Below are 12,403 nucleotides of genomic sequence, written 5' to 3'. Positions count from 1 at the left end.
GGGAGAGAGGGAGAGAGGGAGAGAGGGAGAGAGAGAGAGAGATACTTCTCAGAGTCAGAAGGCATCACAACTCTCTGACTCAGCACCTAATTAGAAATTAGCAAAAGGTGTGAAAGCCTACCTACAAGCAAGCCTCCCCTAAGCAAGCTTCCCTTAGTGGGCTCCACGTGAGGCCTATTAATAGGTGGGGAAGATATTTTACCCCATTAACATTACAGTGACTCACTAGCTACCATCCTTTCCCCTTTTTTCTGAGGCCATGTTTTAGTGGCCATGCACATCTGATTTCTCTATTTCTGTTCCTAGACCATCAAATGTCACTCAAGAAAGCCACACAATTAAACCAGTTTTACCTAGGACATAACATCAGGGCCTCACTGCTACTTATCATTATTTATACCCTACTCTTATTGGTTCCTAATATCATTCTTCACAACAATTTCTGCAAATTTCTTCCATTCTCCTCAAGTCATCAAATACGCCCTCACTCCCCAAATTTAAAAATAGAATATTTAGCCTACTACTCCACTAAGAATTTTGGGACCATCCAATTGTGCTTCCTCAACTATTATCCTCTACTTCCCCAAACTTTTAAACCTCATTACTTCTTTTTTTCCTTTCCTCTAGTCATAGATGAATAGATGACCTTAAAGAAGCCTTTAACTCCATCCCCTACATCTTTGATAGCACTTTCTCTTTCCTCCTCTAGAACCTGCTCCAAAAAGCATGCCCCCTTTCTTAAATATTTTCAGTCTCCTTCTCTATTCTTCCTTTCCATCTCCCTAAAAACACTTCAGGTTTCCAATACTAAAAAAAAGCCTACCCTTGATCTTTCCAACCCCTCTGGCTACTGTTCTCTTTTACCATAAAATTTCTTTCTTTCTTTCTTTTTACTTTTTTTTTGGAGGGGAGAGGGCAGGGCAATTAGGGTTAAGTGACTTGCCCAAGGTCACAGGGCTGGTAAATATTAAGTGTCTGAGGTCGCATTTGAATTCATGTCCTCCTGACTCCAGGGCTGGTGCTCTATTCACTGCGCCACCTAGCCACCCCCATAAAATTTCTTGGAAAATAAAAACTAGACTAAAATTGTCCATGAGCAATGTTTCTACTTCCTCATCACTTACAATCTCCTTAAACTTTTATTATTTAATTTGTGTGCCCCTCCTCACTCTACTGAAACTCATCTCTCAAAGGTTACCAAAAATCTCTCTAAATGTCAAATATAATTTTTCAGGCCTCTTCTCCTTACCCACTCTCTGCAAACTTTCACACAGTCAACAATCCCCTCATGCCTGATATTCTCTCTTCCTTTTATTTCATGTTCCTCTTGATCCCTAAACTCTTCTTCTGACCTCTTTGGTGGTTTCTTATCTTCTGATACTTAAATAAGTGTTTTCCTAGGTTCTGTCTTAAGTTTTTTTTTTTTTTGCACCTTTTGGAGGGCAATTGGGGTTAAGTAACTTGCCCAAGGTTACATGGCTAGTTTTTTTTTAGTTTGTGTGTGTGTGTGAGTCTGTGGGTTTTAAGTGTCTGAGGCCGCAACCAAACTCAAGTCCTCCTGACTCCAGGGCCAGCACTTTACTCACTGCACCACCTAGCCACCCCTGTCCTAAGTTTTTTTTTTCACTTTTCCTTATACTTTCTTTCTTGGAAATATCATTTACTCTCAGAGCTTCAACCTTTATGCTAAAGACTAAAATTTATATACACAACCCTCATCTCTCTACTGAGCTCCAGACTCAGACTTACATTTTCAGCTGTCTATAGGACACTTCCACCTTCACATCAACCAGACCCTCAAATTCACCAAGATCAAAATAGTCCCTCTTTTCCTTTTGACTTTTTTTTACTCATTTATGTCAGCAGTATTACTATTCACTCAGTCTTCTATGTTTGAAACTTTGGTGTTATCTCCTCTTTTCTCACTTCAGAGAGTTACCTCCAAACTACCAACCTCTATAATATCTCTCAAATCTATACCCATTGCTTTCCTATTATACTAGCCTTGTGGCAGGTCTTCCTACCTTCATTCTCTCCCCTCTCTGATCTATACTTCATACTGCTTCCAAACTCATACTCTTTATGCTTAAATAAAATCATGCCACTCTTCTGATCAAATATCTTCAGTGACTTTTCATTACTTCAAATTCCTCTACCTGGTATTTAATGCCCTTCATAAGATACTCCCCTACCTTTCCAATTTTATCTTACCTATTCCTTCCCACAAATTCTACCCACCAGTGAAACTAGACTACTCTGTGCCTGATAAATAAGTACTATACTTTCCTACCTTCTTGTCTTTGCCCACATTATTTCCTACCCCCGGGTGTTTCTCCTTTGCTATTCATCTTTAAAACCCAAATCAATATGGGAGAGAGCAGATTGGAGGAGGGGATATCCTGTGTGACTGCTATTTTGGGGTGGTGGGTAGGGAAAAAACGGGGAGAAAATTTATAACTCAAAATCTGGCAGAAATTAATGATGTAAATCAGAAGTTAATAAAGCATTTGAAAAATGAAAAAAAAAAGCCCAAATCAAATGCTACATTCTCCAAGAAATCTTCCCTCAGTCCCTTTCCCCCACTAGGTAGTAACAACCAATACCACCCCCCCCAACCCAAGACTTCACAAAGTATTTTGATTTATACTTTTTAAGCACACTTATTATATACCATTTTGCATTTATGTTTATTTAGGCAACTGGAAATGGACTGAAAATTAAAAATAGGAACTATAATTATTTCATCCAAAAGTATAATCAGTGGATCTGAATTGCTACAAAGACACTAAGAGAGCCTCAAAGGCTTAGAAAACATCTGAATTATGTGCCAAATAGATGACTGCCAAAGAACACCAGGTTAAAAAACTCATTTGTGAAGTCTGACAAAGGGTGATCAACAATTACAAGCAGCACTGTTTCATAAAGAAATGAGAAGCAATGGTGTATAAAGTCATGCCGTAAAGAAAGCTTGGCAAGATATCCAAATAAACAAAGAAATCCCAAGAGTATTTAAGGATAAAAATGGAAGGAGGAATACAAACTGGAAAAAAATTAAGATATTTGCAAAAATCCCCATAACTAAATGTTTTTTCCATCGAGGACAATATGACTACCGTAGTTAGAGCCTAATAGCATCATAATATAGATGAGACAGAAATGGCGCTAAAGGGACCAGAACTGGGGGAAAGCAACCAGATTTGGATCAAGTTCATACAGAGAGGAGAGCCATCCTAGAGGCAACATAATTGTGAAGTCATTGGGAGACCAGTATACAAGTTATCTAAAGGAGGAGCAGGTACCAAACACATGGGAAAAATCTCAGACATTAACACCAAAAATTGATCAAGAGAATATCAATAACTACCAGTCTTTACCCCTACTCTTCTATCTATACAAAATCTCTATGAGACTTATCTTTTCCCAAATAGAGGACATCTTTCATGAAGCCATTAAGAGGGGAAAAACAGGCTTTCACAAGCAATATTCAACAATGGATTGCATTATTATTGAAAGATACAGAGGATATAGGATCCTATTATGTTTATTGTTACTTATAAAAAGCATTTGACTTGGTAGAACAAAACACTGCTTTATAGGTGATTTTACAGCAAAGTACATAAATCATTCAAGAATCCTTGAAAGATGTAACAATAGAAAAAGCCCAGTTCAATGATCCTCTGACAAACATGGGAAGGCATAATACAGGGAAATGTATATTCACCAAGTCAAAAGGGGAGCTTGTCTATGGGTAATGAGACCCTCTGGGTGCTTCTCTTTGCTTATGACATTATGCTGATTACATCAAGTCCCAGAACATTGCAGTGCCTCCCAGAGAAGCCGTTTAATCAAAATCCATACAACAAAAACTAAGCAGATCAGTAGTTAATTACTTTTGTGCCATGGATCCCTTCCGGCAATCTGGTGAAGCCAATGGACCCCTACTCAGAATAGAGTTCTTATCTGCATAAAATAAACTACAAAGGTTTACAGACCCCAGACTAAGCACTCCAGAAATAGTTGGAGAATCCATTGCCCAGATTATAATGTGCATTGGGTGAATAGCTTACAGAGTTTGCTTATCAGTATGTCTGTCAGTCAAAAGAATTTTTAAGTACTTACTATCTTCCTGGCTAAGCCGTGGGTATATTTTTTAAAAAACTTTCATAGGCCTCCCTGCTACATTTCTATCTAGCCCACTGTTTGCGACCATACAACCAATGAGAAACACCAAAAACTAAGAGCTGACAACAAGGAATTGTATGCTGGGAAGAGAGAGAAAAGGGTTGGGTACATGATGAGAACAAGGGACAAGAGGTGGATAGCCAGGCTCCATTGCTGGCCATGAAATGTCAGGAGAAAGATAAGGGATTTAGACTTGAGATTTCATTGGTATAAGGAACTTCCAGAGAGGAAACCCCCTCTACCAAGATAAATTAGTAGCTGTTCTGTAATTTGTAGACTCAGAGAGTTGGGGGGAGAGGGGGAGGAGCCCCTGAGAAGGTCTTATTCAGGGTCATATAGCCAGTATGTATCAAAGATAAGATTGGAACCCAGGTCTTTCTGACTCCAAGACTTGTCTTCTATCCTTAATAATTCACTATCTCTCTTATGATCCAAATAAATATGAAAAAAATGCACTAAGACCTTAACAGTAGAGTTATCATATTCCAAATTAAAGGCTTAGGCCTGTATTCAATTATTCAGCCTCATTAAGGTTCATTTAGCTGGAAAGGCATAACTGAGGAAAAGTTACTTATTAGGAGAAAATGAAAAAGCAAATCAATACCACTGCTAAATCCCATATGGGTGAGCCAATACATTCAGCTGAAAAAAAAGCATTATACCTTGAAACAAAGACAATCAGAATATTGGCTTTTTTTTAAAGCATAAAACAATAAATTCAATCATAAAGAAGAAACCTTGAGTGAGCATTTGGTCTGCCTCCTGCCTTCAGGTACATAAAGTATTATTTCCTTATAGATGAAATAAAGAGGTAAATAACTTCTTTAAGGTCCACACATATGGGGAGGGAGGAGGGGGGAAGGATTAAATGACAGGTGTACTAGATTCTAGTACAATGCACAACAAATCCTGCATTGGTAGATGGTAATTGATATTTTCCTTGCCTCTTCCCCACAAAAAAAAGTGTTCCAAATACAGTAAGGGAAAAGGTTTATCTTAGGCAAATTAGCAAAACCAACTAACCAACATACCAACCGTGTCTAATATCCAACAGTATGTGCAACAGAATAAAAATTCTCAAGCAGCAGATTTCAGACAGATTCTCCACAATCTTACCTGACATCCAACAAAGTAGGTATACTTATATAATACATGCTGCATTAGAAAATCTTGTACCATTCTTTATTGTTTTTAAAAGGATAAGTGGGAATATAAAATAAGAAGGTAATCAGATTGCATCTCTTTCATAGCTATGCCAAAGGAAAAAATTCTTAACTAAACAAGAGACAGGGGTGATCATAAAAGATAAAAATCAAACATTTTGCTTACCCAAAATTGAAAAGTTTTTTCAAAAACAATGCAAACTAGGACAAGTACGATAGCTGTGGATTTGCATCAAATATTTCTGATAAAGGCCTGATAACCAAGATACATAGGGAACTAACATAAATCTATAAGACCAACGGCCATTCCTTGGAGGACATAAAGATAACACACCATTAATTATCATATGAAGACTGTTTCAAATTACTAATAATTAGAGAAAGTCAAGTCAAAACAACTCTGAGGTTTTCACTGACACCCAGCAAATCAGCAAGGATGATAAATTGTTAACAATATTAGAACAAAACAGGCATATTAATATACTATAGGTAGAGGTATGAAATAATCCAACCACTCTGGAAAGCAATGTGGAAATACATTTTAGACAGCTAGATAATCAAATGGAGAGAATACTGACTGGACTTGGAGTCAGAAAAACGTGAGTTCAAACTCTGCCTGAGACACTTACTAGCAAGCTGTATGTCATTTTACCTAGCAAATTGTTTTATTCATCTGGAAAATAGGGATAATAATAGATAACACCTACCTCATAGAGTTGTCATGAGGACCAAATGAAAGAATGTGTGGAAAGCACTTTGAAAACTTTAAAGTGATATATGAATGCTGGTTATTATTAAAATCGTTAAATGGCTAAAATTTCTATGTCCTTTGACCTTAACATCTTACTGAGATGTCTTAACATCTCACTGTTAAGACCATACCCCAAAGAAGTCAAAGACAGACAGAAAACTCTCGTACATAGCAAAATATTCAAAGCAATACTGGTGTTGCAAAGATCTGGAAACAAAGTAGATGACTGAACAAATCTAAGTACATGAATCTAATGGAATATTACAGCACCATAAGAAATTATCATTGACTTCAGTATTCTGTTCTTTCCTCAATGCAGTCTGATAGTAGTCTTGTATTCAATATTAAGTCAATTCTTGATTATATGGGAATGGGAAACAGGGGTAGAATAGAAGATCAAAGCTAGCAGAAATCTTAGAGATCCCCTAATCCAGATCCCTCATTTTACAGTCGAGAACTGGAACTGTATCTTATCTAAACTTTGCCAAATAAACAATATGTTTACATTTAATCTAAAATGTCACTTTATCCAAACATTCCCCCCCTTTACTTGCCCCTGACTGCTATCTAATATAGAATCTTGAGACACAGACTCTACCAAAGGATATCTGGGAGAAAGGAGAATCCTGGAGACTTGAATAATCCATTAAAAATATAACTAGCCCTGAATAATCAAGAATTGACAGTATCTGAGAAGATTAAGACCACTGAATAAGGCTCAAATCTTTCTCAGTGTTTCAATGTCTATACTTATCATCGGCAAAGTATGACTTTAAATTTTGATCTTTTTTACAGGGCAAAACAAAGATCACTTACTCTCCTAATTTTGCCCAGATTGCCAGGGACACCCTCAGTATGATTTCAGAACCTTCAAAGAAGACAGAATCCCAGATCTTTAAAACTGTATGATTAGGGAGGCATGTAGCAAAGAGGGTCAGGAACCACTGCATGGTGAAGACATTTGTAAGTGGGGGTTCGTATCCACCTGGAAGAGAAAAAACACCTGGAGTCTTTTCTGGTTTGATGGCTTAAAGAATACCCACACACACATTCTTTCTACATTCTCTCTCTCCAGAGTTGTCAAACTGTCTTGCTTCTCCCAAATTCCTCAATGGAATGGAATCATAAAATCACAGAATCTGAGTGCTGGAATAGACCTAGGTCAAATTCTTACCTTATATATGAAACCTCTCTCAACTGTAGCCTAAAAAAAATTTTCTTTTACAAGTTCCCCTTCAAACCAAAATGGAAAATTGAGTCAAATGACCTAGAAGAGAAAGTTTCAGTGATACCAAAAAACCACCAAGATTTTTTAATGAAAATCTATATATAGGGATGGCTAGGTGGAGCAGTGAATAGAACACTGGCCCTGGAGTCAGGAGGACCTGAGTTCAAATCCGACCTCAGACACTTAACTAAACTAAAAACTAGCTGTTTGGGCGAGTCACTTAATTCCAATTGCCCTCCAAAAAGCAAAAAAAAAATCTATATATAAATATATACATACATATATGTACACATATACACACATATATATGCATACATATCCCTTAGAATTATTTTTTTTAATCCTTAAGTTTCCGAAGGTTAGATATCCTGTTTTCAATCATGTTCTAAAATGAGCAGAGGTTAACAACTGTTTAAAAAGTCCAATCCTCTTCCTAAAGCATAGAGGAGGTGCTTGCTGCCTGTGCATTGAATGACTCGGGGTTCATGCTAGTTGCTGATTCTCCTGGCAAATGGCTCATTCTGCTGCTGGCACTTGTACCATAGATTGTTGGTGAAGGCAAGATAGTGGTGATTTTCAAATTGGAAGAATCTATCTTTGCTTCATGGGCTTCCTTCACAAACTGTCTAGTTTCTGACTACAGGACAATTCAGAAGGACTCTCAGATCAACATTGGTTCCACAAGCCACAGATAAATGAAAATAAACATATCATGAGTGAATATCTGCATTCAAGAGGAAAAAAAAAAGGTATTTCAATTCCAAGGCATTTCCACTGTAACTTAGTCAAAAAATAGATTCTTTGTCATCTGTGTAGCTTTTAAAAGCACATTGTTGTCTGCTGTTCAGTCATGTCTAACTCTTTGTGACCACATGGACCACACCATCTGTGGGGTTTTCTTGGCAAAGATACTGGAATGGTTTGACATTTCCTTCTCCAGTGGAGTAAGGCAAATAGAGACTAAGTGACTTGACGAGGGTCACACAGCTAGTACGTGTCTGAGGCTGGATTTGAACTCTGCGCTTCCAGACTCCAGGCCCAGAGCTCTATTCACTGAGTCACCTACCTATTTTCAATACAAAACAGCAAATCATACTGAATTAAAATGAATAAGAGCTACTCCGAGTTTGGTGTCAATTTGGACACCAAAAAAAGTTTCATAACTCACCAAAAAGTTCCACAATTAATAAAAGATGAATTTAATAGATATATCATTGAAAGGAAGAAGCCAATGGCACCATTATTTCTCAGGCTTGCTGGGTGGCTGTTTTTTTTTCTAATACTGATGGTGTTGACTAATCCACACCATCTCATCTCCATTTACAAGTTTGCTATTTGAAATTTATCCAACAACATTCTTGTTAAGTGCCTACTATGTTCGAAGGACTGCACAAGGCATTAGAGATACACAGGAAAAATAAAAAGGGTATCCCCCTCACCACGGAATTAACACTCTACTAGTGAATACAACATATAGATAGAAAAACAAATACAGGACATTTGAGGTTAGGATGAAATTTGCCCCCCCAAAGGTTCGTGTAAGGGCAGTTGTTCTAATGAATCTGGCCAATTTAATCAGAGGGATAAGACATTCCACACATCATGGTCTTGGCCTTTACCTCCTCCTTCCCTGTTTGAAGCTCTCTGAAGAGTATCCAGGTGCTGAGATAATTCGGGAAGTTTCATTCTCAAGAGATCTCTGAAGACGGCCATATCCACAGACAATGCCCGGAGATTATTAACAAAGTAGCTTTCTGGAAGGACCTTATCAATGAGGTAAATCATGATCTGAAGGACGAATGAAAAAGAAGTTGATTATCTGACATTCTAGCATCTCTTCCTGCTCAGAGGAGAATGTTCCAGTTGGCAATGGTACCACTAGCCAAAGTCATGTATCCCTTTGTGGATGATACTGCAATTCCAAATGCTCCACATTTGCCGGGGATGATTTACATATGCAATAACTGGAGACAAACATAATTATCCAGGTAATTAAAATCAAAGCAGCGTGCTGCTCTCTCAGCTCTTTATACAGGCCACTGAATCTGAATGCACATGAAAATTAGCTACAATTTATAAAACGCTCTGCTCCACTTTGACCATAAGAAAGGACCACATGTTCCTCTCCCAGCAGCCCTTGCAGAAAGCTCAGGTGTTTTTTTTTTTCCTAATACTACCCATCAAAATACATTTCAAGATTTGCCCACCCAACTTTTTTTTTTTTGGAGGGGAGAGGGCAGGGCAATCGGATTAAGTGACTTGCCCAAGTATGTCAAGTGTCTGAGACCAGATTTGAACTCTGGTCCTCCTGACTCTGGGGCCAGTGCTCTATTCACTGCGCCACCTAGACGCCCCAACCCACTTATAAGAAATGCTAGGTTTCAATGCCTCTATGCATAGCTACTTCCCCTCCATTGTAAGTTTGAAATGGGATTTCATCTTTGTTGGCAACTAATTTTGTGTTTATAAGGCTTACTCAAAGACTTTCTGAATCTTTTTTTTTATTTTAACTTCATCAAGACACGATACAGACTTCTCACATGAGTGATTTCAATCTTAACTTCTTTTGAAATACTCTATCATATTTTACAAGATGTAAGCAATTTCTAGTAAGTCCTAGCAGAAACCCTCAGTATCATATCATTTTGCCTTTTTCTGTCACTTATTGACTTCTTTCCACTTAACTATACATTTTGAGTTATTAAATATAAATACATAGCATTTGGGGGCGGAAATAGGGGAGTTGCAAAGAGTTTTCCATTTATTTTCTCATTTGATCCTCACAACCTTTGAAAATTATACAGATAAGGAAAAAGGTCAGAGAAAGTAAGGCCACACGCCTCATAAGCATCTGAAGTTGATCTGAATTCATTCTAACTTCACCTTAGGCACTTTATCTGCTATGACACATAGGCTTTCATGCAATTCTGTTTTCCCTTAAAAAAATAATAACCAAAGATAAACAGAAACACCAACCTGCCAAGAGATTAAATTTTCACCATGGGAGTGGTTATTTTTAATATGACAAATAGGAAAGAGGAATGGATAGTACAATGAAGGCACTGCTAAAATGAACATATGTCTTTGGAAAAGGAAAACAGACCTTAAAAGGGTCTCTTCTTTTGCATTTTTCCATTAGAACAGATTAAGCCATTATGGAAAGTTACTGTCACCTTGAAAGGGTCAACACATATTCCTAGTAGCATAAAATAAAGGGAGAGTAAATTTCAGTGGAGGAAACAGGGCAGTGAAAAACCTTTGTTAGCTGAACTGAAGCCTGGAGAAAAACTAGCCTAAATGGGATCCTTCTGCAGAGAATTTAGGCTCTAGGATGAGACCAGGGACACAAAGGGGCCAGGATAAGAGGACAAGCCCCAGTTGATGGAACTCCAAGGAAACCATTGGGCGAAACAGATAAACTTTGACTAGGATCATCCCTGAACATTACAAAAACTTTTGAACACATTGAATTTACAAAATCATCATTTTAGAACTGAATGGACCTTAGAGATAATCTAATACAATCCCCTCATTTTACAGATGAGGAGAGGTTAAATAACTGACCAGGATCACTAAGTGTCAGAGGTGTGATTTTAATCCAAGTCTCCCTGGGGTCAGGAAGACTCATCTTCCTGAGTTCGATCTGGTCTCAGACACTTACTAGCCATGTGACCCTGGGCAAGTCACTTAACCTTACTTGACTCAGTTTCCTCATCTGAAAAATGAACTGGAGAAGGAGACAGCAAACCACTCCAGTATATCTGCCAAGAAAACCCCAAATGGGGTCACGAAGAGTTGGACATGACTGAAAACAACTGAACAATTCCCTGGTTTCAAGTCTAATTAGATTTATTATATTCACACTGCCTTTCAGTCTTGCTGCCTTCTAAAAAGCAGCTTCCGTGCTAACTGCTGCTTCTGTATGATTTTAGGTTTATGCTTTGTAGACTGGAAGATCTGGGTTCAAGTTCTACCTCCCTATAACACATACTAGCTGTGTGACTTTGAACAAAGCATTTCAGTCACAGAGTTCTTAGGGAACCTGCAGGCTTTAAGTCTCAGAGGAGGAGCTGAGTTACACTAGTAGAGAGAGACAGTTTCCTTATCAAGAATTCCTTATACCAATGACTCACAGATCTACTCTATGGTTAAAACATGTACATACATATATATATATATGTGTGTGTGTGTGTATACACACTTCTGTATGTGTATATATTTATTATATATGAAGTGTATATACACATACAGGTGAATATAAAATATATATATGTATATAAAATTCAAAGCATTCTGTTTACCAACTTGATTCTTCTCATTCTTATAATAAAATGGAATTTCTTAAATATCTTAAGGTAGAATATGATGATAACTTTAGAAGTACAATATTTGGTTGGCACACTTACTGTCATACTGAACCTGAAAGTCTTAATACATGAACTATGATATCAATATGAGATAAAGATTTTTATGAAGGAAACTGACCCCAATTGTTCCCAGCAGTTATGCCAAAAATAATCAGTAACATAAAGCTGAAATCTTGCACCAACAGCCAAAAAATAAAGTTGAGTTGGCATTCATCCAATAAACTTATCTTTACCTGGCAGCTGCTATAAGAAGTTAATAAACATTTTAAAGGCAAATTAGCATTTGCTAAAAAGCTATATGCATCTACTTTTTTTCTCAGAAGTTTTATTGCTAGAATAATTTCCTAATTGTATATTAAATCTCTAGTCACAAGATCCGTATAGACCTAAGTAAGGACTTAGAACATTTTCTCTCAATGTGTGTCATGTTATTTCCTTTGGTGGAAAAAAATAAAAATACACTCCATCTCTCAAATTTATTGAGCTCAGCTTTACATCTGTGAGTTTGGGTCTTCAAATCATAGAACCCCAAGTTTTAGAAGTGTAAGGGACCTTAGAGGTCATCTAGGCCAACCTCCCCTTTTTACAGATAATGAAACCAAGTCCTGGAGAGGTTAAGTGATTTTTGTAAGAGCTCATAGGTAGTCTATGAACCCAGGTGCTCTAACTCCATTCTGATAAGTTCCCACCTGCACTGGGCTACTGAACAGCA

At 37.5% G+C, this 12,403-nt stretch overlaps 1 protein-coding gene across 2 annotated transcripts in view; it reads right to left on the bottom strand.

Moving 5' to 3' along the window:
• The window catches only part of TBC1D30 (TBC1 domain family member 30), a 122,121-nt gene that overhangs the window by 31,450 nt on the left and 78,268 nt on the right, over positions 1 to 12,403 (bottom strand). For both annotated transcript variants that reach the window (XM_069080868.1, XM_069080861.1), the window contains 2 exons: positions 8,944 to 9,112; positions 6,913 to 7,081 (listed from right to left, as the gene is read on the bottom strand). In XM_069080868.1, coding sequence (XP_068936969.1) covers positions 6,913 to 7,081; positions 8,944 to 9,112 — 338 coding nt within the window. The remainder of the gene's footprint in view (positions 1 to 6,912; positions 7,082 to 8,943; positions 9,113 to 12,403) is intronic.

This window comes from Petaurus breviceps, unplaced genomic scaffold (genome assembly GCF_028583685.1).
Source record: "Petaurus breviceps papuanus isolate PSGF00001 unplaced genomic scaffold, PetGlider_PUasm1.0 154, whole genome shotgun sequence".
NCBI classification, from domain to species: Eukaryota; Metazoa; Chordata; class Mammalia; order Diprotodontia; family Petauridae; genus Petaurus; species Petaurus breviceps.
The sequence above is the reverse complement of the archived record's forward strand: the minus strand, read 5'-3'. Positions and strand labels throughout refer to the sequence as shown.